The sequence below is a fragment of the Ceratosolen solmsi genome, unplaced genomic scaffold, assembly GCF_000503995.2.
Source record: "Ceratosolen solmsi marchali unplaced genomic scaffold, CerSol_1.0 scaffold13, whole genome shotgun sequence".
NCBI lineage: Eukaryota > Metazoa > Arthropoda > Insecta > Hymenoptera > Agaonidae > Ceratosolen > Ceratosolen solmsi.
This window is the reverse complement of record NW_011948418.1, coordinates 3,491,399-3,518,836: the sequence shown is the minus strand read 5'-3', so window position 1 is coordinate 3,518,836 and position 27,438 is coordinate 3,491,399. Positions and strand designations below refer to the sequence as shown.

At 23.5% G+C, this 27,438-nt stretch overlaps 5 protein-coding genes across 5 annotated transcripts in view; all 5 read right to left on the bottom strand.

Annotated features, from left to right (window-relative positions):
• Positions 1 to 8,655: 8,655 nt before the first annotated feature.
• On the bottom strand, positions 8,656 to 9,517 carry LOC105360125 (uncharacterized). Its single transcript, XM_011496923.1, has 2 exons — positions 9,264 to 9,517; positions 8,656 to 8,829 (listed from the first exon to the last, which is right to left on the bottom strand). The coding sequence occupies exons 1-2, from the start codon at positions 9,399 to 9,401 to the stop codon at positions 8,665 to 8,667; spliced, it is 303 nt and encodes a 100-aa protein (XP_011495225.1). The 5' UTR covers positions 9,402 to 9,517; the 3' UTR covers positions 8,656 to 8,664.
• Positions 9,518 to 9,672: 155 nt separating this feature from the next.
• LOC105360365 (myeloblastin-like) lies at positions 9,673 to 10,210 on the bottom strand. The gene is made up of 2 exons (XM_011497256.1): positions 10,120 to 10,210; positions 9,673 to 10,037 (listed from the first exon to the last, which is right to left on the bottom strand). The coding sequence occupies exons 1-2, from the start codon at positions 10,178 to 10,180 to the stop codon at positions 9,673 to 9,675; spliced, it is 426 nt and encodes a 141-aa protein (XP_011495558.1). The 5' UTR covers positions 10,181 to 10,210.
• Positions 10,211 to 15,243: 5,033 nt separating this feature from the next.
• On the bottom strand, positions 15,244 to 16,587 carry LOC105360364 (chymotrypsin-2-like). The gene is made up of 3 exons (XM_011497255.1): positions 16,221 to 16,587; positions 15,822 to 16,085; positions 15,244 to 15,405 (listed from the first exon to the last, which is right to left on the bottom strand). Exons 1-3 carry the CDS (start codon positions 16,536 to 16,538, stop codon positions 15,244 to 15,246), a joined length of 744 nt encoding a protein of 247 aa, XP_011495557.1. The 5' UTR covers positions 16,539 to 16,587.
• Positions 16,588 to 20,385: 3,798 nt separating this feature from the next.
• LOC105360123 (chymotrypsin-2-like) lies at positions 20,386 to 21,723 on the bottom strand. Its single transcript, XM_011496922.1, has 3 exons — positions 21,344 to 21,723; positions 20,944 to 21,207; positions 20,386 to 20,553 (listed from the first exon to the last, which is right to left on the bottom strand). The coding sequence occupies exons 1-3, from the start codon at positions 21,659 to 21,661 to the stop codon at positions 20,392 to 20,394; spliced, it is 744 nt and encodes a 247-aa protein (XP_011495224.1). The 5' UTR covers positions 21,662 to 21,723; the 3' UTR covers positions 20,386 to 20,391.
• Positions 21,724 to 24,587: 2,864 nt separating this feature from the next.
• The window catches only part of LOC105360363 (uncharacterized), a 14,683-nt gene continuing 11,832 nt past the window's right edge, over positions 24,588 to 27,438 (bottom strand). The window contains exons 6-8 of the mRNA XM_011497254.1: positions 25,476 to 25,515; positions 25,056 to 25,405; positions 24,588 to 24,863 (exon numbers count right to left, since the gene is read on the bottom strand). Coding sequence (XP_011495556.1) covers positions 24,588 to 24,863; positions 25,056 to 25,405; positions 25,476 to 25,515 — 666 coding nt within the window. The remainder of the gene's footprint in view (positions 24,864 to 25,055; positions 25,406 to 25,475; positions 25,516 to 27,438) is intronic.

The window sequence follows — 27,438 nt, the reverse complement described above, 5'->3', positions numbered from 1 at the left end:
GGCTACCTAAATAATTAAATATTCAGCTTAAAATAATTTTAATGCAAATTACATCGTAGATGTTATTATTTGTATTTTATTTTATATAAAGTACGATGAAACTTTTATCACTTACAAGGTATTAAGGATTGAGTAAATATGAAATAAAAAAAGTTTAGCCACATTCTATGGGACATTAAGAAACAAGTCGTATTTTAATAATATTAACCGAATTGCCCAAATAGCTTTTCTTATTATATTCGATTGCTTTTATAATATAACATTCTTAATATTTATGTTTTAACATAGCATTTTATTTATTTTATTAATCATCTATGTTTTTAATATTTACTAATAGTATAAACGGATACTATTACTGATTGAAATATATTAAAATTGTCAAATAAATACGCTAATGTACTCGCATACTTATGTATAAATATTGAAATAAATTTTTTAAATCGTTAATAATTTTCAACAATATAGCATTATATTTCCAAATATATTGTTTGTATTGAACTTGAAGTAGAATTAAATTATTATATATTCTATTTTACTATGATAATATCTTCAATATTTACTAATAATGTAAATATAATTTTAAATTAAGTTCATGAAATTTACTTGTAATATAAGTTTGAAATATTGTTATTTCAATATTTGACAGCAGATTACAAGTAATGCCACTGATAAATAAAAAATTATAAGAATTAATTATATTTATGTTAATTAGTGTTATATTTATGTTAATAATTTATGTTAATTACCAATTTTTACATAATAAACGACATTCATTTTTACAAATTGTGAATTTAGTGTCACAATCATTTATTTCAATTATTCATTGAATTAATTATTTAATTTAACATATTAGATCAATAAAGGTATGGGAATAATCGTTACAATATTGTCAACCTTTATTCATTAATATTAATTAATCAAAATATCGTGATGTCACATTTAAATATAAGGTGTGTACAAATATTAAAATAGACTGGCGAATATTTTGAACTTTACAAAAGTAATTGAATAATTTTAATATAATTTCACTAATATATTCGAAATATTGAGCCTTTTCTTTCTTTGTTTCTGTGTTTGGCTTGATATTTTTAGTATCGATTGTATTTTTACAATTGGTTCATTTATTTTAAAATAATTTTCATAATTTGTAATATAATGGAAAACCATTTATAGAATTTATATTTTTATTTTATAGAATCTTTTTTTACATAAAAATTCAAGTTTCTATGATACTTTTTGAAATATTTAAATACTTAATATAATAAAAAGATATATTAGTTTATAGCAAATATGAATTAATTTAATTATTTGCTATAATAAAATTTTTAATAATTACATGATATTAGAAATAATGTTTTTTGTAAGTAGTTAGTTTAAGTGGTAAGCTTGTGTGAAATAATCTCAATTTATCATTGAGAGTATTTTTTATTTTTAAAATAAACTTTTTATTTACAATAAATTACAATAATTTTTTTTATATCGTTATTATTTTTTTAATAATAATTTTTTTTTTGTTTTTTTTTTTGTAAAACAATACAAATCAAATATGAAGTCATACGTGGAAATATTCTTCTGCAATGTATCATATAAAATATTTATACGTTTTTGACATAATTTTAATATTCATTTCTAAACACATTTAGATATTTACGAAATAATATTAGTATTAAGAGAAAAAGATGGATTATATAATTTACGAGTAAGGCACAGAATTCAGGTGAACAATTTTTAGTAATTTTTTGTATAAAGTAAAATAACATTGAACTTGATAAGGTAAATAAAAACTTAACAGTTTTGAATTGTTTTCTAAGTAACTATTTCTTTGTTAGTTATTTTACTGTTATTCAGTTTTATTGAAATCTTTTATATATTTTATTTTTTGAATAATTAATTCGTTATATATATATATATATATATATATAAGTTTAAACGTTACTTTTCATGTTGATTAGTTATGAATTTTTTATGGAGACGTATTGTTTTAATTGAAAATTCTTGATTCGTTTTAAGAGTTTTTGAAATATATTTGATTTTGCTTGATATTGACTTAACACATTATAAAAGTTTGTCAAGTTATATAATACTCAGTTAAGAAGTTTTAATATTTTCTAAGTATCATTTATATCACTATTTATATGATTTAAATCTTTAGAACATTTTTCCTTAATACAAAATAGATTTTTTATATCCTTAACTCCTTATATGATGACTGACCTTATATATAATTTTTCTTTTATCGTCTTACAATTAATGAATGACATACATATTATTTTGTTCCCAATTATTATATATTATATCATAATCATATTATTATATATTATTATGATTTTATATAAAATATTTGAGCTGAATAATTTATAATTTATTCTAATTTTTTCGCTTATTACACATAGATAAAGTTCTTTTAAGTTTATGCCTTTTATCAATAAACGTCATCAGATATTAAAGTTTATTTTATACTCATTTATCTTGAAGCTATGAAATTATTTCATTTATAAATAATTATAATTTGAGCTGTCACAATTTTACAAACTGATAAATTTTAAATTAAAATTCTGTATAATTTTTCCAAAGTACATAATAAACTGAATTCTATTCGCTATATTTATTCTCAAACACCTATTATATTCAAAATTGTATAGAAAATGTTTATATTATATAATAATATAATTTAAATTGATTTTGAATTATTTCTCGAAGCGATACATTAATTAATCAAATTAAATTTAATTACAGCTTTTTCACATAATTTAATAGAATGTAGTTACTACACCTTAGTAAAAACAATTCTTTACTAATTATTGTTATAGTTTCGAGTTATAGATTCTTTGAATTTATTTACTTCACATTTGATGATACACAAATCATTTCCCGTTGAGTAAGTATAAATTATGATTCTATTTAATTTTTAACAATTATGTATACAATTATCCATAAAACGTTTATAGAAAGTAATAGATATGAAAGTATTTATTCCTTCGGACGTATAATAAGTAAAAGCAGTTTCTTTATAAACTCCTATTAACTGTTCATTATGCAAAACTGGACCACAACTCCTCAAACATACCACAAAGCGTAAAATATAAATAGTATAGAGAGAAAGCTTTTTCTAATTATTTCAAGGTAATTGTTTTTAAATAATTTAACAAAAGTAACTCTACATCAAAACTTTTAAAGGTTTTGATAAAATGTTATTATTTTTAGCGTATTTATGATTCAATAATAAATAATTCAGTTTTTAATTCATTTGAAGAATCAATTTAGTGAAAATTTGTTTTTATTATAAGTTAATGTACTCATATATGTAATAAAGCAATTAGGATACGAAATAAAATACATAGAAAATTTTGAAACATTTATTAGAAAATAATTACTATTTTTATTATATTGAAAAATATCCAAATTTGTAGTACCACATGTGTGATTTTCAGTAATTAATTTATTTTGATTGGATATATTTATTATTTGTTTACATTCACTTGTTGGTTATAGTTACCATCTCAAACTTTTCCATTCTTCGACATAGTGCGTTTTTTGTCATATAAAATGTTAAAATTACATTTGTATTATGAAAATGCGAAACTGGCCATGACGATAAAGTAGCAGAGTAGATATGTTCAATGTTAATTAGATTTAACTAAATTTAAAAACTAATATTTATTTCCATTATTCGAACGAACATTAATATTAAAGCTAACAATTTTTTTGATTTTCATCTATCTATCTTAATTATTTATTAATTATTTTAATTACTATTATTATTATTTGCTTTTACTTTATACATAAATATATCCCTGAGATTGCAATCATCGTTTGAATATATATTGTCATAGTTTTTTTTATATATTAATGTTTATTTGTAATAAGACATCCACTAGAATATCTACTATCTTGTACCTTACAGTAAATTACGACTTTCAACGACAACGTTAGTATTAGCAATCCGTGTATGTTTAAAGCAATATTTAATAGAATGATTATCTGTATTTGAAACAAGAAATATTCACGTATAAACATGATCAGTTTTCATTTGATGATTATAATGATTGGCACGTTTAATAGATACGACAAAAGGAAATTAGCCTTGATGAGCTAATCTAACATTACCCTATGATATTGGATTTGATATTATAATATTGTATTTATTGCCTAAAGAATAAACATATATTGAAGCAGAATTTTGATAATAATAAATTATCACTATAAAAGTCATTAATTATTTATAAACGAAGCTATAGATATTAAATTTCCTTACAAAATATCAAAACAGTTTCAAAGAGGCTCGTGTTTAGCTGACTTCGTGAAATATATATATATATATATATATATATATATATATATATATATAAGTAATTATTAATAAATAATTTTGACTCTTAATTTAATAACTAACAATTATTCGTTTTCAATGAAATATAATCTTACTTATCTATCCGTAATGCAGAATACATCAATTTTTTACTTTCATATTTATGATCAATGTTTTCTTTTACATATTTTTCATACATTTTTAAACACATTTCACCATATATACAAGATATATTTCACGTAAATAAACAGCAAATTTGTTTCATTATATTTTTTCGAATATTCAACGATTAGTATTTATTGTTAATTAGATTTTATAATATTTCGATTCATCGTACGATAATATAGCGAAATAAAAAATGTGTATATACGTGTAATACAATGTAGCTTATAAAGTGTTTTTAATTTTTAATCTGAAAAATATTTATGTAATGAATATGTATGAAAACTTTTTTAAGTTTAGTAGTATATGTGGCGTGTGTTAATTGGTAATGGATTTGAAAGTGACGTATATAACTTTATGCATGACAAATTTCTTACAATCGGAAAGCAGCTGTGTACATTATTGTGCATTTATTAATGAAATTACTAGATAATGTATCGTAATCTAATTTCGTTCCCATATTGTTTACAGAAAATTTTTTACCATTTTTTATTTCCATAATACATGAAATATAATCGGTATTGAAATGTTTTTTCAATACGATTAATCCAAATATCAAGTCTTATAGGAGATTATAGATAACGTAAGGAATTTTAATAAATTTCACACTGGGCTTTGTTATCTTCATGACCAAATTCAATGACGTCGTTGTCCCGTGAATGACTAAGATAACGAGTGCTTATTCAATGATCAGAATGATTTTCTTAGCTTTCATGTGAGATTTTAAAGAAATACACAATTTTGTTGCAGATTTTTGTAGTCGCTTCATCAGAAAGAAATTCAGAAAATATATATTTAAAGAAATACTTTGTTACTTGTACAAGCATTCATTTTTTTATACTGACATCAATACTGATGTGCACTGATTAATTACGCGAGGTCATAAAAAGTTGTGCATGCGCTACCTGGTATGGTTTTTAGTATAAAGTAAGTATTGATAAAGTCGTTATATTTTGAGTAGGAATTTTACAATGTTCTTATCGATCGACATTATCTTATCGATACCCCAGTATATAGTAATAGAGTTTATAAAATCTTATATATTTACATAATGAAAAAAATACTAATTCAGAATTTATTATACATTGATACTTTATTCAATTAAATATAATAATTATTAAATCTAATTATTATTAAATAAAATTGATTATTATTATTATTATTATTGTTCCAAGTAGATATTGTATCGAGATACAATAACATTTTTGACATACGTTTAATTGACGCATTTAATTTTATAATAAAAAAGAGAAGAGAATTCATTACTAATATGTAAAATATTTAGTTTCAAGAGTAGAACGATAATATTTTGGGATTAAATCAATAAAGAAAATGATGGAGGTTGGAAACATTATACATAGGTGAATTTATTATAGAGAAAATTGTTGAAAAATATACGGAATACTCTAGTTTTTATATTACATTTTATTGAATCATAAATTATTAAAGAATGAATTTGAGTATTTCAAGATACCGAAAGTGGAGACGATGGATGTTAATGTTAATGTAATATATTAATAGTTATGACGCAGTTCAAAAGTAATCGAATATTTATTGAATAATTATGATAATAATAATATTTCTTTAAGAATACAATATGCGCCAATAATATGATGTAAGAAACTGCGATTAACTGAGTGAGAAATTATTTTTTTAAGTATTTAGGCTTCTCTATATAGGCGTGATTGTGGTGGAATATAATGCAGTTTTCTAATAACAATGCTCGTGTTTCACGCACATAAAATGTGTCACGTTAGTTCAAAGACAAATTTTATTTACACATGCAGTTGGAATAAAATTAGGCTGTAGTCATGATTATTGCATACAAAAAATTATCCGAAAAATTTTTGTCCAAGAAAAATATCAATACGGTAGTAAATTCAAAATACATTACAACAGTAGAGTGTTCGGTATTAATTTCGATTAATACCGAATTAATTCGGTATTAATCCAACAAAATAACATGTTGTTTTCTTACATTTTACTTTTGTTTTTCTAAACAATAAAAAAAACATTATAATATCAAGTACTGAAAAATCAGTTTAAAAGTAAAAACATAAGGTTTTAGTTATTTATCGAGAACTTTAATATGTGTAAATATTTATTTTTAATGCAAATTCTTTAAAATTCTGAAATCTTTTTTTTTTTTTTATTTAAAAATTAATATATTTTTATCATAAATAACTACTAAAACAAATGCAAGACTATTTATAATAAATAATAATAAAGTGATTTATAATAATAAAGACAAAATTTTAGTATTATAAATTTATTTTTTGTAAATTAATATTGTATTGAACGGGTGATATTGTTTAAATTATTCGCTTTATTTTATTAATATTATACATACATTACTGTTGCAAAAATTCGCTGTTATAATAATATATAACGAAAATGAGGAAAAAAAGAAGCGCGTCAATGTGAGTATGACATTCGCCCAATAATAATAGAACCGACTTTCCTTTGGCAAAAGAAAAGCTTTTACAGATTAGCCTGATTCTTATATTATGATTAATATGTAGAAAGAATATCTGTGCAAAACGATGGATATAAACAGTTTTATCACCATATGTATAGATTTAATAATCGAAACGTATTATTTTATAAACTCTGACTAATTCGTTGTGAAACAGAAACTCATCGTCACTACTACATTAACAACATATGATAATATAAAAATAAAAAGTTGTTATTTAATTGTTATTTAATATGCGTAGAAACGTACTTAAATGTTTACCTTAATACTTTGTATATGAATAATTTGTAAAATTTTATAATGGCTTAGTAAAATATTCGTGTTATGCACATTAGAATAAAGCAATAAAATTAAAAAAACAATGTTATTTTTAAAATTCTGTAACTAGTATAAACAAAGTTCATTTAATTCATTTAACAATTTTAAATAAAGCAAAAATACAATTTTATTTCTAAGAGAGAATATTATATATTTTATAATCGAAGTACTCGAATTTATTTTTTAATTAATTTTTTCATTGAACGTTACCTCGGCAAATCATAGCGCTAGTTCTTACAATCGTTAGATTCTCGAACGATTATAAAATAAATTAACACTTAATAAATTTGACTATTTTTTCTTAAAATAATATTATAAAAAATAATAATTCTTAAATTAAGTAAAAACTAAAATTTTCGGAAAGATTTTAAATGGTTATTAGCTGTCATTATAAAACATGCAACGCTAATGCTAATGCTAAGACTTATAATAAAGAGTTTCTATTAAATTATCAATTTATAGCATTTAATTCTTTGAAAATGATAAAAGTAACCAAAATGGAGAATATTTCCTAATATGCCAAATTATTAATCTGTATCTTAGATATTGTTTAAAGCACTACTTTAGCACTCAGTAAAAGACCAAACTCCCTGCTGTTATATTTAAATATTCAATCAGCATATAAAGCAAATAGATTTATAAAACAAACAAATTTTTGTTAAATTTTTGATATCTTACAATAGATTCTTAAGATAAAGAAATTTTAAAAATTTTAAAAATTTGTGGGTTTATATGTTATTGTTATATGCTATATTTATTTTTACTTAGTTCAATTACCACGTTTTGTACTATATAAGTTAATCTAATGCATACTTGAATTGGTTTTTGCATATGTGACATGATAAATACAATTTAATTTATTTATCATTTTTTTTAAATGATTCATAGATTCATATATTTATAGTACGCATATATACGCATTTAGACTTCATCAGATACATTAACGTCATACTTTATTTTTATTTTTATTTTTTATCTAAACGCTATATTATTATAAATAATTTTTTTAAAGCAATGACGTAAAATAATTTTGTTAATTATATATTTTTTACCATATATGTTTGCGAATAACAAATTTCTTAATTTTTATTTAATTTAGGACTTTTCAAGTTTGTACATAATTATAATGATTTATTAAAAACAAATCATTTATCTAAAACCAAATCTATTATATCTAATTGTTCATAAAGATTTCAGAAAGTATTATAATTAATTAACGATTTGCGAAGATTATAGGCTATAAATTGAATAACATTGTAGTAATATTTAATTTAATATCTACTTTATTATTGTATATATATATATATATATATATATATATATATATATATATATACACACACACGCGCGCACACACGCATACACATTTTTTTTTATAAATAATCTTCTTTTTTATAAATCATGTGTGATTTTGCAAAACATCTGTGATATATTCCCTATAGTAATCAACAGATACAAAAAGGTTTACTTTTCCTGGACTATATTGTGCTAAATTCGAGGGAGACGTTGCTTTATGAATGCCTATTAATTGTCCATTATATAAAACTGGAGAGCCACTATTGCCCTAAAAATATGCAAAATACGATGTAAACGTGTGAAGTTTGAACGTTTGTGAAAATTATACATTTTACGAGAAACATAAAAAACAGTTAAGAAAAAATGTAATTCTAATACGCTGTTTAAGGAAATCAATTGTGATATTGATTAAGAAATAAATAAGCGAGTTTGAAAAAAAAAAGCGAGTGAGCTGTGATTCTTCATACAATGTTAATTTTAGTTTTTCTAAAGATTTTATTTAGATTTTTAAGATTTGTATTATGTAAATTGATTGAGGATTAATGGGAATAAATTCTGTTTAAATGATTGGAAGAACAATCGTTGTCCATATAAATACATAGGACAGTGCCTTGAACTTGAAATGAAGTTTATCTAGCTAGTTTTATCCATATTAAATTTAATAAAATAAGATATTGAGAATATAATTTAAATAATACATACTTTGCTCATTAATGCGACTGGATCGGCAGCTGCGCATAAATTATTTACTGGAATTCTGCAATTTCTTTGAAAAAATACCTGTAGTCTCTGTTCACATGCATTTCTCGATAAAATTGTCACATCAACTGTTTCCATCATATTACTTATTGCGCCCGTAGCTGTTTTACCAAATCCAGCAACCGTAACAATTGATGTAAATAATTGTGTGTCTGGTACATTTGATAAGGCTACAGGTTGAATAGTAGCAGTGACGTTTTGAAGCAACTAAAACAAATGTAATATATATATTTTGTATAAGGGATAACTTTGTGGGTAATTTTTAATATACGTTTTTCATCAATTAATTTAAAATCAATTAATTTAATTAAAAATTTATAAGGATAGAATATTTTAATAAAATAATTTTCAGTCAGAGGAGGCTTACCCGTATTATGCTAATATCGTTTTTGTTATATCGAGGTGCAATATGTCGGAACGTAGTCCACGTAGAGTAAGACATCCACCAGTCAATGGGATATTTAATGCCTTCTCTGATATTATGGCTTCCGACACTGATTTCAATATAAAAAGCCGAAAGTGGCTGTAGACAATGTTCAACGGTTAAGACATCGCGATTTGATATCAATACACCTGTGCATAAGTGATCATATTCCGATAAAGGATTAGAAGGATTAATACGCTTAACGGATGCGACGAATGGAAATTCGCCTGGATTAGCTAATCTAACATTTTCACCAAACATAGGATTTGCCGCTGCATTATCCAAATCCTTCACTAAAGGATTAAAAAATTTTATATAGTAGATATTTTATTAGATACGTAGATGATATTTAATAACAGATAGTCGTGTACTTACAGAATATTAGAAAACTCGCGAGAATTGAATATACCTTTAGTTGCATGCTATAATTAAACATTTTTAATTCATAATTTTACCTTTATAATTAATTACATTGAAATATAATTAGATCGTAATGTTGATAGTTTAACTGCGGTATGACAATATGTTTTTAACTATTATAAACGTGTTCTTTATATATTATTTTACAGACAGTTACTATTATTTACACTACTTAAACCAAAAAATAACATAAAAATATTTGTTAAGTAGGTCAGGAGTCCTACACAATTAAAAAATAAATATAACTTTCTCAAAAGAATCTTATTCTATTAAAATTCTGTAGTATAATAACTTTATTTTTTTCAACTGATTGATATTATAACTTATTAAATATTTACATAAAAGTGGGTTATGTTTAAGTTTCTTCAATACTCATGCCACATTATACATTAAGATTTAATAAATAAAATTGATAGCATTTAATGTACAGTGACAATTAAAATCATTAAACCTCCCCAAATTCATAGTATTCACTTGAACTAAGAATTAATTTAAACTAATTTATTCATCATATTATCCATACTGATTAAAATTTTATTACTTCATTTAAATCGTAGCCATTATTATGTTAAGCTTTTATACATAAAAGAATCCTAATAAATGTAATATTATTCGAAATGCTATTTCAATGATTAAAAGTAAGTATATACAATGTGTTAATTAAATATTTTCAAAAAACCAAAAATTCTTTCACACTTTTATTATATTACACTGGCAATATAAGTAATACTATTAAACCCACATAAAAAATTTATTACTTATTGCGTGTTAGATTTACTCATTACCACTGTCAATCATGCATAAATGAGTAATTACATAAAACATATTCAAATATTATGGGAATAGGCAAAAAAATATATATATTAACAAAAATATATTAATCGAAGAATATTTAACTTCTTCATTGCACACAAGTCTCAAATAGTCCATTGTCATAAATAAAACAATTTTCTTGACAATATAAGAGATAATCATTCTTTTTTAAGTTTAAATTATAACTTTCTATGTGATATAATATTTTATATCTATGCCTGAAAATATTTTTTAACTTGGCTTTATTAATACAGCTGTTCGAAAATTATGTTATTTTATGGATATTAAAAAGTGTTCCTATTACGTACAAACGATAAATTCATAGAATCATGAATACTTTATTAATAAGTAGGAATATTTAAAACGAATTTAATTTATATTTCAATACAGCACATTATATATCAAGATTTGATTTGGATTCAGTGTCATTTAGAATTTATTCAATGTGTACATAGAATTATTATACTATTAAGTACCTTCATTATTTTTTTTTCAGATTGCTCAAGACTTTTCAAGTAACATGGAGTTTTTTTTTTTAAAATCCCAAAGTCTTTAATGGATCGTCGTATAAGTGAAATTGTAAATACGTTTATACTAATAAGCGTTTATGGAAGTCCAATTAAATTAATTGTGTAATTATAAAAATTGATACCAATTATTGAACAACTTTTGAGAAGTTTAATAAATAAATTGTGTGAAATGTATAAATGAAAAATAGAGATTTCGGTCGCGTGCAATGAAAAACTAAAAACAATAAAGACAAATTTTACATAAAAAGTTTATCTTTCAAGATAATATTTTAATATTTCTCGTATTTTCAATGTGTTAATAATATTTCCTACAACTAGTAACAAAACTTGGGTATAATTAGGATTTATTTCATTTCAATAGCATTGTGAAAAGAATTTGTTATTTAAAGTAATGATCGTTAATCGCTCTTTGCAATGGATTATTGTATTAATCGTTAATTCTATCTGTATTTTCTACGAATTATTTCCAGTAAATACACATTTATACTTTTTATTGTTTGTTGTTAATTTTTCCCTATTATATTTTCGTAATCACGTTTCTTGTAAATTTATAGTTCTGAAGATGGCAGTCCACGTATAATGATTATCTCCTTTATTCATAAAAAATCTCTAGATTATACTGGAATAATATTTTCTCATTCTATTGGCATTTGAATGATCAAACGTTTTAATCAAAATTCTATAAAATTTTTGTTTGTATTAGGAATTTGAAATTGCTACAGTAAAAGTTAAATATCAAACAAGAATACTTAGTGTATCACAGTTTAAAAATAACGAATACCTAAGTTTGTCGGTGAATTAAAAGTTGATTGACTCCAGCTCCGTTACAATAACTTTTCTTATCCAAAAAAAACTTGGAATTTAAAATTAGTCGAATTAAAAATTTTATGAAGGTTTTAGTAATCAATGATAAAATTATAGTTTTTATAGTTTTGGCATATTTTTGTATTATCAAGATATTACTTGCGCGAGAAAACATGGAATACCATTTACATCATAAATAATTTGTGTGGAAAAATACATAATTCTTTTATAAGAATTTATAAATTTTTTCAATCTGATAATAGTAATCTTATTTTTAATATATTTGTATTCAGTATTGTATTTATTGTAGAATTAAGTATCAAACATTTACATAGAATTCTAATTCCTATTCAATGCCTTTAATTATTTTTTTTTAATTGTAATCTTTAATCAATTTGAATTTTTCTTAGTATTTACAAGATCAACAATTAAGGATTTGTTTTCTGTTGTAAAATTATTATTCCTTATTTGTAGTATTAATTCGATCTGTTTTAAGTAAGACTCATACGATATAAAATTGAGTTCATGTTGACATAAGCATATTGATATAAAATTTTAGGATTATTGTCCTCTTTATCTGGAATCAATATGATTATTTTTGAATATTAATTCTTCTATTATATTTACCGATTACTAATTTATTAATTTTCTTTCCTTTATATGATATTCACAATCAGATAATATACATAATAAAAATTAATTGTAATAAATGTTTTATATCCAATATATGCTTTTATAAATCTATCATTTCCTATGAATAAACTATAGTAGGTTATGTTATTTTAGGTCAATTCTCAATCTAAAATATTCTAAATACCCGAAAATGATAGTGTTAAAAGTTTTAAATAATTGTAATAATCAAATAAGAAAAAATGTCGGTATTACTGCTTCAAAGTATATTAATGTACTCGAGAATAATGTATTGGAGAAGACGCGCCGACTTTTATACCATATAGTTTGTTACTATTCAGAGTTTTTGCACGGAAGGTTAGCAATAAATACCACTGTAAGTAATTAATTCTTAAGAATATTTTATAAGTATTATGCAATGATCTATTTTGTCTAATTATGTAAATTATTACTTTTATAATATTTCTTTTTCGTTAAATTTTATAACTTGCATGTGGTAATTAATTCATGTATTTATTTATATTTCCACTAAAGTTACTTACAGTTTTCAGCATAATGAATGAGTATATGTATAATACTTATCTACTTATATTATAATATAAGTTAATGATGATAGTAATATTACTTAATTCTGTTTCCTTATATTCGTGGACCATTAGCAAATAAATTTAAGTTTTGTATTTAATAATTGTTTGAATTTAATGTTTCATAAATTTATTTATTTGTATATTATATAATGTTAGAAATATTGATGTTTGTATGATATAAATGTCGTCGAAATGTTTACAATCATAAAAATAAATAAATTTGAAAACGATACTTTCGGAATACATGAAAAATTTTATAGATTTTCGGAAATGTGTAGCGATGTATTGAAAAAGTATGTAAATTCATACATTTTAATTATTCTTCTGAATTTTATGATATAGTTGACATGAATAATAATTAATTTATTAGTTATTAATATTTTCAATAGATTTATAGAGTTAGCTAAGAAAGAATTTGTAATATTATTTCTTTATCTTAAATGATTTCCATTCATTTCTACTAATATCATTTTTTATTTTATGTATTAAAAGTTTCGATTATACAATATTAATAAAATAGATATAAAAATGTTTAATATTTAAAATAGTTAAATAAAAATAATTTTAATATTTTTGTAAAATTTAGTAATATGAATAGATAATTTTTATTGTTGTAAAGTGAATTATATTTTAATTGAAAAGAATATAAAATATTAGAATTAAGTAAAAATAAAATAAAAAGTTATATAAGTGTTAAAATTACTTATATTAATATTAAATTCAAGCCAATAATATTTCGAATATAAATAATTAATTAAATGCTGATCAAGAAATATCAAAATTTACTTCGAGATTTCAATACAAATAAATTAGGAAGAATGAAAATAAGAATAACAGTTTACTGGTTAGGAAAGTGTTTGTAATATAAAATGGTCAAATCATATTCCATAGCTCGAATCTAATGTTTTCTCTCAAATCAATAACAAAAGTGGAATTTTAAACAATTTTAAAATATTACTAATAAAAGAATATTTATTATAATAGATCAATATTCAAAAATTCCTTTTAAAATTACGTATAATTAATGAAATATTTACTATGGAATGACTTAGAAATATTGTCTGCGTTGCTCCACTATAATTTGTTAGCATTCATCACTATTGAGTATATTTTTCATTTATACAAACATTCAGATACATAAATAAATACATATATATTTGGATTCATGAAAGCGAAGAGCGGGAGAGGAAAAGTGAAAGAAAGAGAGAGAGAGAGAGAGAGAGAATGAGAAGATATGCAGACAAAAAATGAAATATTAATAACAATTGTTTTAGTATTGTAATTGTATTATTTTACAGATATTCTCAATCTAATATATTTATTTCAGAATTCTATAATGTATGAAAAGTTTATTAATATAAAGAAATACAAATTTTTTATTATATTCGTAAAGTCTGGTTACGTTACAATTAAATATATAAAGTTGTGATTTATGAATATTAATTTAAACTATTTAATATCATTATATTACACTTTTGCATTAATTGAATAAAATTATAGTTGGACTCGAATTACGTTTTTAAATTATTTAATTAAAATAAATTTTAAATTTAAGATTTCATTTAATTTAAATATACTCGTAGAGTAGTAAATATCATATACTAATGTATTATAAACATAACAATTAATTTTTCCAATTATTCCCAGTAATGAAATATTATTTTTATATCTTTTTTTATTGACATATATGTTTTTTATTACAATATTCATAACTTTTAATAATTTTTAATAACTGCTTCAACAAATCTTCTATAATAAGGAACACTAATTAAAATATTCACTCTTCTTGGATCATAAATATTTAAATGTGAAGGATACGTTTCAATGTGAAGTCCTAGCAGTTGGCCTCTATATAAAACAGGTGAACCACTGTTTTTCTGAAAATACATTAATTATTTTAGCAGAATTAAAAGCAAAAGAAACAAATTTTACATACTAATAATAAATCTGTTTACATAATTAGGTAAATTTTTTCGATTTTTACTTAAAATTAAATAAAATTCATATTAAATAAATAGACATAAGACATTACAATAAAATATATTGTCGACAAACATTAAACTATATTATGCCGTCAAATTACGCAATCAAAATTTATATTTGATTTTACGTTCACACGATTCTTATTATTTACTTTTAATGAATATCAACATACTGTTTGGATAATTTTAGTCACATAATGTTTTGATGGAATTTTATTTAAATATAATTTAAGTACTTCAATTTGTGTTAAGTTGTTTTTAAAAAAATATATTATATTATAAATTGTTAAAAACAGTTAAATCATACTAACATTGTCCAACAGTACAAATGGATCTGCTACAGCGCAAAATTTATTGTCATCTAATACAACAGCAGCATTTAAGAGGTCAGATAACCTCTGTTCACATTGCTCTTTTGGTATGATTTTCAACTTGGCGGTTTCCATCAAACCAGCCATCAGCAGATTACTTGTAACGCCAAATCCAGCCGTTTGAAGTGTTGATCGTAACATAACGTGTTTTGCCACATATGATATGGGTGGTGGTACAATATTATCCGGGACTGTTTGATTCAACTAAAATTAATTAATTCTTTATTATAATGAACATTCAATTGAAAATAAAATTACAAACGCCGATGGAGCATATGCATATTTATAAGTTAATTTATGTACATTAAAAATTATTTAATATATTAAAAAGTAAATTACCCTTATCATCGTTATATCATTATGTTCATATACAGGTATTGAATGTTGAATTGTACTAAATTGATTGTAAGATAACCACCAAAGTACACCATATCTTGTTCCGTGCCTTATGTCATGACTTCCAGCTATAATTGTGATTGTTTGATCAGTAAAAGTTGAAACACAATGATCAGCCGTTACAACATCTCTTTTTGAAACAAGAGTTCCTGTGCAAACATGATTAGCTTCTGGTCGTTGGTTGTTCTGGATCGTATTTGTAATGGATACAACAAAAGGAAATTCTCCTTCACGAGCAAATCTAACGTTTACTCCATGCATTGGATGTGCGTCACCAACTTCATATTTGTTATCTAAAGGATATAAATATTTTCAATGAATTCAATCTATTGAAATAATGCTGGACGATAAATAATAGATATTTTTCAACTTACTCAATATTAAATAACCAATCAACAGTAGATATATATGAAACTGCATTGTCTGTATATTAATTTTTTTAATTTTATATTAGTTAATTAAGATATTGTGATTATATTGTGCCAGATCTTTTTTAAGTTTAAATTATAACTTTCTATGTGATATAATATTTTATATCTATGCCTGAAAATATTTTTTAACTTGGCTTTATTAATACAGCTGTTCGAAAATTATGTTATTTTATGGATATTAAAAAGTGTTCCTATTACGTACAAACGATAAATTCATAGAATCATGAATACTTTATTAATAAGTAGGAATATTTAAAACGAATTTAATTTATATTTCAATACAGCACATTATATATCAAGATTTGATTTGGATTCAGTGTCATTTAGAATTTATTCAATGTGTACATAGAATTATTATACTATTAAGTACCTTCATTATTTTTTTTTCAGATTGCTCAAGACTTTTCAAGTAACATGGAGTTTTTTTTTTTAAAATCCCAAAGTCTTTAATGGATCGTCGTATAAGTGAAATTGTAAATACGTTTATACTAATAAGCGTTTATGGAAGTCCAATTAAATTAATTGTGTAATTATAAAAATTGATACCAATTATTGAACAACTTTTGAGAAGTTTAATAAATAAATTGTGTGAAATGTATAAATGAAAAATAGAGATTTCGGTCGCGTGCAATGAAAAACTAAAAACAATAAAGACAAATTTTACATAAAAAGTTTATCTTTCAAGATAATATTTTAATATTTCTCGTATTTTCAATGTGTTAATAATATTTCCTACAACTAGTAACAAAACTTGGGTATAATTAGGATTTATTTCATTTCAATAGCATTGTGAAAAGAATTTGTTATTTAAAGTAATGATCGTTAATCGCTCTTTGCAATGGATTATTGTATTAATCGTTAATTCTATCTGTATTTTCTACGAATTATTTCCAGTAAATACACATTTATACTTTTTATTGTTTGTTGTTAATTTTTCCCTATTATATTTTCGTAATCACGTTTCTTGTAAATTTATAGTTCTGAAGATGGCAGTCCACGTATAATGATTATCTCCTTTATTCATAAAAAATCTCTAGATTATACTGGAATAATATTTTCTCATTCTATTGGCATTTGAATGATCAAACGTTTTAATCAAAATTCTATAAAATTTTTGTTTGTACTAGGAATTTGAAATTGCTATAGGAAAGGTCAAATATTAAACAACAATAGTCTGAAAAGTTTGATTTACTAAAAGTTCGGTTTATTAAAAATTGTTTAACATATGTATAATTACAATAATTTTTCCGTATCAAATAATATTTGAATTTAAAACTAGTCGAATAAACAATTTTATGTAGGTTTTAACAATCAATGATAAAATTATTAATTTCATAGCTTTGACATCATTTTTTATTATCAAAATACTGTTGCGTACGCGAGAAAACATCGAGTATTATATACATAATTCTTTACACAGGTGTTTCAAATAGTAATTTGAATTTATTCTAAAATATTCGATTAAATATCATAAATCTAAAAAAAATTATACAGAAATTCCATTCCACTAAACGTAATAATTATAACATAAAATTAACAGAAAAGTAAATTTCACATTCGTTGGGAATTAAATAAAAAACTAAGGAAATATCAAATATCCGAAAAGCTTTACATAAGATAATAGTTGATAATAGCTTCTATACAATTATTTGTCGTTATAAAATAATATAATCGAATCTCTTCCTATTATGCCGTTTTCATAATTTATAGTTAAGGCACTCTTAACATTATAAAAAAAATACTTAAACCATCATACAGCTCTACTTGGTTACCTTAAGGTTATTTTAAGGTAATTTTTAATTCTAATCATAATTCTGTGCTGCATATATTGAAATTGATAGCTCTTAATTAATATAATTATTAAATCGCATTTAAATAATGGAGGATTATAGCGTTATGCAAATAGCCGATGGCATGATAATATAATATAATCCAGGTGATCAAATATATCAAAAATAGGATAGTTAACATTTCACGTGATTACGATAATTTATTCAATTCTTACTCAGATTACCAGAGTCAGAAAGTCCAGTTGATTACACAGTCGAAACCGGGAGATGTAAGCTGATAAAACGGAGCTCCAATAATATTTTTCAGCACTTACAGCCAACTTTAATTACAATCGCAATTACATTAACAAATGCAAAATTACGCGACTTTAGCAGCCGAGAATAACCAATAACACTTAGAAAACATTAGAAGTAGGGCCACAGAGGCAAACAAAGGTCCTTTTTTTACTTATACAAAACTGTAGGGAATCCTAATGTTTCTCTCTTTTTTATGATTACGTCATCCCGAGCACGTTATTAAGGATGGAAATCCTGCGAGTGGAGACTGCAGGACAATTCAGCATAGGAGAGTTGGTCCGTAGCTTCTAAGTGAGGTATGTGCAATGGATAAAAATTGGCGATTGCGGTTGTTTGTGCGTGGGATGTGATTGAATCAACATATTTTGAAATGCTTTTTGTAACAGTGAGCAGCGATGTGAATTTCGAATTTGGGAATGAGATTCCAAAAAAAGTTGGCTCTCTCCGCGGCGGTTTAATTTTATATTCTCCATAGAGAATATTATGGGCAAACCGATTTCCATTACTCAAACCTCATAACCGTCTGCATATGATAATTTTTTTTCTATTTTAGGTTTTCCGTTCTTTCCTGTTCTACTAATCTTTATCAGGAAATTTGAGTAGCGACTTGTTTACATCATAATATGAGAATATCATTAAAAATCGTTATCTAACTGTTCAAATAAGCAATATCGAATATGTCATATTAAATTGCTCTTGATTTTCTAACTAACATGGAGTTTTTTTTTTGTAATTGTAATGAAATTGTAAATACGTTTATATTAATAAGCCTTTATGGATGTCCAATTAAATTAATGGTGTAATTATAAAAATTGATACCAATTTTCAACATATTTTAAGGAGTCGGGATGTGCAAGACATGATCTTTTATAAATACACTATAAGCGTTCTATATAATATATAAAACATTTGAAACATATAATGAAATATACATAGCTAGCTCACTTAAAGTGCTTAAATATAATGTAAAACCTAGTTATTATTAAATATATTTTTTATTTATACATTCATATAGATAAATAAGTATAATACATATATATTTGGATTCATGAAAGCGAAGAGCGGGAGAGGAAAAGTGAAAGAGAGAGAGAGAGAGAGAGAGAGAATGAGAAGATATGCAGACAAAAAATGAAATATTAATAACAATTGTTTTAGTATTGTAATTGTATTATTTTACAGATATTCTCAATCTAATATATTTATTTCAGAATTCTATAATGTATGAAAAGTTTATTAATATAAAGAAATACAAATTTTTTATTATATTCGTAAAGTCTGGTTACGTTACAATTAAATATATAAAGTTGTGATTTATGAATATTAATTTAAACTATTTAATATCATTATATTACACTTTTGCATTAATTGAATAAAATTATAGTTGGACTCGAATTACGTTTTTAAATTATTTAATTAAAATAAATTTTAAATTTAAGATTTCATTTAATTTAAATATACTCGTAGAGTAGTAAATATCATATACTAATGTATTATAAACATAACAATTAATTTTTCCAATTATTCCCAGTAATGAAATATTATTTTTATATCTTTTTTTATTGACATATATGTTTTTTATTACAATATTCATAATTTTTAATAATTTTTAATAACTACTTCAATAAATCTTCTATAATATAGAGCATTAATGAAAATATTCACTTTTCTTGGGTGATAGTTTTCCACATTTCCAGGACTTGATCCTCTATGAATTCCTACAAGTTTTCCTTTGAGCAACATTGGTGAACCACTGTTCCCCTGAAAATACGTAAAACTATCTTAGAAGAAAAAGAAATAGTTTTTGTGGACTAAATGGTATATCAGTTTAAATAATTAGGCAAATTTTTTCGATTTTTACTTAAAATTAAATAAAATTCATATTAAATAAGTAGACATAAGACATTACAATAAAATATATTGTCGACAAACATTAAACTATATTATGCCGTCAAATTACGCAATCAAAATTTATATTTGATTTTACGTTCACACGATTCCTATTATTTACTTTTAATGAATATCAACATACTGTTTGGATAATTTTAGTCACATAATGTTTTGATGGAATTTTATTTAAATATAATTTAAGTACTTCAGTTTCTGTTAAGTCTTCTTTAAAAAATATAAATATAGTTAACTGATACTAACTTTGTCTAATATTACATATGGATCTGCTGCAGCGCAAAATTTATTGTCATTTAATTTATACGGACAATTTAAAAGTTCAGATAATCTTTGTTCACATTGAGGTGTCGTTAAAATTTGCAACTCTGCTGTTTCCATAAAATTAGACCTTTGATCATTATTTGTAATACCAAATCCTGCAGTTTGAAGTTTCGATCGGAACAAAACCTTATTTGTCGCAAATGATATGGATGGCGGTACAATATTTTCCTGGATTGTCTGATTCAACTATAATCAGTTAATTCATCAATATAATGAATTTTAAATTGGAAATTAAATTATAAAGACAGATGGAGTATATGTATATATATAAGTTCATTTCTGTGCATTTAAAAATCATTTAATATATTAAAAAGTAAATTACCCTTATCATCATTATATCATTATGTTCATATACAGGTATTGAACGTTGAATTGTACTAAATTGATTGAATGATAACCACCAAAGTACAAAATATCTTGTACCCTGCCTTATGTCGTGACTACCAACGATAATTTCGATAACGTGATAAAGGAAACCTAAAACACAATGATCAGTCGTTACAACATCTCTTTTTGAAACAAGAGTTCCTGTGCAAACATGATTAGCTTCTGGTCGTTGGTTGTTGCGGTTCATATTTGTAATGGATACAACAAAAGGAAATTCTCCTTCACGAGCAAATCTAACGTTTACTCCATGCATTGGATGTGCGTCACCAACTTCATATTTGTTATCTAAAGGATATAAATATTTTCAATGAATTCAATCTATTGAAATAATGCTGGACGATAAATAATAGATATTTTTCAACTTACTCAATATTAAATAACCAATCAACAGTAGATATATATGAAACTGCATTGTCTGTATATTAATTTTTTTAATTTTATATTAGTTAATTAAGATATTGTGATTATATTGTGCCAGATCTTTTTTAAGTTTAAATTATAACTTTCTATGTGATATAATATTTTATATCTATGCCTGAAAATATTTTTTAACTTGGCTTTATTAATACAGCTGTTCGAAAATTATGTTATTTTATGGATATTAAAAAGTGTTCCTATTACGTACAAACGATAAATTCATAGAATCATGAATACTTTATTAATAAGTAGGAATATTTAAAACGAATTTAATTTATATTTCAATACAGCACATTATATATCAAGATTTGATTTGGATTCAGTGTCATTTAGAATTTATTCAATGTGTACATAGAATTATTATACTATTAAGTACCTTCATTATTTTTTTTTCAGATTGCTCAAGACTTTTCAAGTAACATGGAGTTTTTTTTTTTAAAATCCCAAAGTCTTTAATGGATCGTCGTATAACTGAAATTGTAAATACGTTTATACTAATAAGCGTTTATGGAAGTCCAATTAAATTAATTGTGTAATTATAAAAATTGATACCAATTCTTGAACAACTTTTGAGAAGTTTAATAAATAAATTGTGTGAAATGTATAAATGAAAAATAGAGATTTCGGTCGCGTGCAATGAAAAACTAAAAACAATAAAGACAAATTTTACATAAAAAGTTTATCTTTCAAGATAATATTTTAATATTTCTCGTATATTCAATGTTTTAATAATATTTTCTATAATTCAATGTAAAAATTAATTTTCTACAATTTTGGAATATGGATTATAGCAACTAGAAAGTGTACAGAACGAGTCTAGCACATTCCATAAACATAATTGGATATATTTTTTTATTTATTTTGTTGAATCCTATCTATATGTATGTTCATATATATGTATTTTGATTTATAAATTTGCATATCTAATCCGACTAATCATTATCTAACAAAATCAAGAATATTTTTAAAGCCTAAAAATTACGACATGAAATGTATTAGTTTTATTAACATTTTATACAATTTGCAGCAATGATAATAATAAAATTTTCTAAGTAATTCAAACTTTAAATATTATAAGAAATGATACAAGATATATTATGTGTGAATATACTTATGATAAATGTTGAAGTTTTGAATAAGCTTCATTTTTTGCAAAAAAAACTTTATTAATTTTCATGTTCATATATATATATAATAGGCCGAATGAAATATATTTTATATATAATATATCAGTTGCGTTATTATTACATTATCAATCATTTTAGAATCAATCAACTACTTATAGTATTAATTATTAGTTACTTTTCAGATTATTTTCTATCTTTATATTATAATCATAATACTTTTGTGCAATTGAAAATTATTAATATTAAAACAAGTTGTTTAATTTGTTTATAATTTTTATAATCTATTATTATTTAATAATTCAATGTTAGTAGCCTTTCTAAATGATAAAATAATTCCTTATGTACAACATTAGCAACTAATCCTATTTACTTATTTGCTTACAGATATTTCGCAGTTATTTTCTTATTACTTACATCTTGGTATATTTATTATTTCCAATATTACATAATACTTTTTCTTAATTTCTATTTTTGATATTTACATATAAATGGTTAAATACATAAATATTCTTATTGTGATTTTTATTTTGCTGATTGACAAATTATAAGCTGTGTATATTAATTTGCCATAGTATACTTAATGTATTTTGTTTTTTTGTATGTACAGAAGTAAAATTATTATTGTTTTATTTAAAATATAGATATACTACTTAAAATATGTTTAGTACGATACAATGATTATATAAATGCATGTAATGGTTATAATAAAATCATTTAAATAAAGAAAACGGATTTTTTTTAATTTGGATTTATATAGAACTTCATATAATTAATTTTTAAATATGATTAAAATATGATTTATTAAATATATAAAATTTCTAACAAGCAATTAATTGAAAAATGCCTTAGTTTAAATTCACATTTTAAACAATTTAATTAAAGATTATTATATTTTTTATAGAAATATTGAAAATTTTTATTTTTGAAAGGCTTATAAATATTACAAGCTGTACGTTTAATTATACACAATTATCAACAGATTATTATACCTGTAAATTACTACTTGTCTTCTTAACGATTATTCAAAACATCAATTATATATTCATTATAATAAGGAACATACATAAACATATTTATTTTTCCTGGATGTAATTCTTCTGTATCATATGGATACAAAAATGAATGAATCGCTACAAGTTTCCCATTATGTAGAAGTGGAGCTCCTCTATTGCCCTAAAAATTAAAAGTTAATTATTTAAAACCATAAGAACTAAATATACACAAAATAATATATTAATTGTTCCTTAAATTATTGTTTATGTAATATTACATAAATTTTTATTCGATATTTCTTCCAAATAATACTATATCTTCTTGTTTTTAATTAATATTTTGAAGTTTTAATATTGTTAAAATAATTTTAAATAAATTTTTAGATTTTGAGATTTACTTATTTATTATATGAGGGAATAAATTGTGATAAATCGTGGAAATTCTCATCAATAAGTATTGATCGAAAAATATGCTATTTCAAATGAAATTTTCAGTTGTTTCATTATTATCTGACAATCGTTTGGATATGTATCATTATTGAAAATTATTTTTTTTTAATGAAGAGGGTATAATCAGTTTTAACATAATTATATCCATATTGTTTTATTTATATTTAATTCAATAACAATTTGTGAAATATAATTAAATGATACTTACATCATGCATTATCGCAATTGGATTAGCAACAACGCATATTAAATTAGGCGTAATTGGAAAGGGATGGCTTTCTCTTGTAATTCGACGTTCACACGATCGTCTTGCTACAATTTTCATAATAACCGTTTCCATCAGATTGGATATATGATCTCTAATTCTTCTACCGAAGGCTACGACATGAACAATTAATCCATTTAATGCTGCATCTGGCATAATTGCTATTTCTATTGGTTGAATATTTATGCTGACGGATTCATTTAACTACAACAATTTTAATTTTTCTTTTTGATTTAAATTTCATTTTAGAATTCAATTTTAAGAACAATGAAATTTATACGTAATATTTATTCTAAATTTTCAAATAAATATTAAATATCATTAATCATATTTGACATTCCGTATAAACAAAATCAATTTTCTCAATGCTTTTTTATTTATCAAAACGGAAATTACCCTTAATATTGAAACATCATTTATGGAAAAACGATGAAATCTGCCTCTTTGACGACACCATTCACGGTAAGTTAACCACCAAAGTACGTAGTGCTTTGAACCTTCTCTGATGTTGTTGCTTCCCACTATTACTTCAGGCACCTGATTCAAGAAAGAGTTCAAACAACTTTCAGCTGTTAAAACATCTTTATGTGAAATAAGAACTCCTGTGCAAACGTGATCTGTTTCAGGTTGAGGATTTGCAGGATTAAAACGTTTAATTGATACAACGTAAGGAAATTCTCCTGGATCAGCAAATCGAACATTTACTCCATGTATTGGACTTCCTGATATGGAATCATAATTGTTACCTAAAGGATAAATAATATTTTATTACGAGTTTTATATTTCGACGATGTTTGAAAATTGTCATTTTCTTACACAAAATGAGAAATCCAGCAGCCAATAGATATACATTGATCTGCATATTCAAAATATAATATCGACAATTACTTTAATAATATTAATATTATAAATGTTCAACGTGTTATTTAATGTTTTATGTGACTAATTATATTGGTTTTATGGTTCAGCTACTTATACCGTTTTAATGGAATTAGACAACTACATATAATGCCTAATATATTAAAAGTTTAACGCAAATATTTAATGACTGATTTTATATATTATAGACGATTGCATTAATAAAAAATAAATAATAATTCTTCATAAATGTTATTTATAGTTGCATAAAGATCGAGGATGGCGCGCACCGATTTCAGGACTGAGAAAACGTTATAAGTCATTAGATATATACACAATAATTTTATGCAATTAAATATTTTCATTTACGATCATTTATGAAATTAATGAAAATTAAAATAAAAATTTTACATATTTTGTCAAATAACAAAATCCAGTGTTTATTTAAACATTTTATGCCGACAGTAATAGAATGTTAGAACAGTTAAATTCTTTAAACGTATCTTACTGTTTAATTACTTAAAAATTAAGTAATAAAAAACTATGTGTATCATTATTAATATTATCCAGTTTCTTCAAAAGATATTACTTGTTAGTAAATATATAATACATGATTTTAATATTCTTAAACAGTTAGATTAAAAAGTAATATTTATAGTATTTAAGTTAAATCAACTTAACTGTTTCAATCTAAGTATCAATTTAAATTGATATAGAAATAAATAAAATTTGAATTTATTCTAAAATATTCGATTAAATATCATAAATCTAAAAAAAATTATACAGAAATTCCATTCCACTAAACGTAATAATTATAACATAAAATTAACAGAAAAGTAAATTTCACATTCGTTGGGAATTAAATAAAAAACTAAGGAAATATCAAATATCCGAAAAGCTTTACATAAGATAATAGTTGATAATAGCTTCTATACAATTATTTGTCGTTATAAAATAATATAATCGAATCTCTTCCTATTATGCCGTTTTCATAATTTATAGTTAAGGCACTCTTAACATTATAAAAAAAATACTTAAACCATCATACAGCTCTACTTGGTTACCTTAAGGTTATTTTAAGGTAATTTTTAATTCTAATCATAATTCTGTGCTGCATATATTGAAATTGATAGCTCTTAATTAATATAATTATTAAATCGCATTTAAATAATGGAGGATTATAGCGTTATGCAAATAGCCGATGGCATGATAATATAATATAATCCAGGTGATCAAATATATCAAAAATAGGATAGTTAACATTTCACGTGATTACGATAATTTATTCAATTCTTACTCAGATTACCAGAGTCAGAAAGTCCAGTTGATTACACAGTCGAAACCGGGAGATGTAAGCTGATAAAACGGAGCTCCAATAATATTTTTCAGCACTTACAGCCAACTTTAATTACAATCGCAATTACATTAACAAATGCAAAATTACGCGACTTTAGCAGCCGAGAATAACCAATAACACTTAGAAAACATTAGAAGTAGGGCCACAGAGGCAAACAAAGGTCCTTTTTTTACTTATACAAACCGTAGGGAATCCTAATGTTTCTCTCTTTTTTATGATTACGTCATCCCGAGCACGTTATTAAGGATGGAAATCCTGCGAGTGGAGACTGCAGGACAATTCAGCATAGGAGAGTTGGTCCGTAGCTTCTAAGTGAGGTATGTGCAATGGATAAAAATTGGCGATTGCGGTTGTTTGTGCGTGGGATGTGATTGAATCAACATATTTTGAAATGCTTTTTGTAACAGTGAGCAGCGATGTGAATTTCGAATTTGGGAATGAGATTCCAAAAAAAGTTGGCTCTTTCCGCGACGGTTTAATTTTATATTCTCCATAGAGAATATTATGGGCAAACCGATTTCCATTACTCAAACCTCATAACCGTCTGCATATGATAATTTTTTT

Excerpts from the sequence above, each read along its gene's own strand:
- LOC105360125 (XM_011496923.1), bottom strand. The coding sequence starts at position 9,401 with ATGATGGAAACAGTTGATGTGACAATTTTATCGAGAAATGCATGTGAA. Across the intron at positions 8,830-9,263 it reads CAGTCGCATTAATGAGCAAA|GGCAATAGTGGCTCTCCAGT; the intron begins GTATGTATTATT and ends GCATATTTTTAG.
- LOC105360365 (XM_011497256.1), bottom strand. The coding sequence starts at position 10,180 with ATGTTTAATTATAGCATGCAACTAAAGGTATATTCAATTCTCGCGAGT. Across the intron at positions 10,038-10,119 it reads CGCGAGTTTTCTAATATTCT|TGAAGGATTTGGATAATGCA; the intron begins GTAAGTACACGA and ends TTAATCCTTTAG.
- LOC105360364 (XM_011497255.1), bottom strand. The coding sequence starts at position 16,538 with ATGCATGGAGTAAACGTTAGATTTGCTCGTGAAGGAGAATTTCCTTTT. Across the intron at positions 16,086-16,220 it reads ATGATATAACGATGATAAGG|TTGAATCAAACAGTCCCGGA; the intron begins GTAATTTACTTT and ends AATTAATTTTAG. Across the intron at positions 15,406-15,821 it reads CATTTGTACTGTTGGACAAT|AAAAACAGTGGTTCACCTGT; the intron begins GTTAGTATGATT and ends ATGTATTTTCAG.
- LOC105360123 (XM_011496922.1), bottom strand. The coding sequence starts at position 21,661 with ATGCATGGAGTAAACGTTAGATTTGCTCGTGAAGGAGAATTTCCTTTT. Across the intron at positions 21,208-21,343 it reads ATGATATAATGATGATAAGG|TTGAATCAGACAATCCAGGA; the intron begins GTAATTTACTTT and ends AACTGATTATAG. Across the intron at positions 20,554-20,943 it reads CATATGTAATATTAGACAAA|GGGAACAGTGGTTCACCAAT; the intron begins GTTAGTATCAGT and ends ACGTATTTTCAG.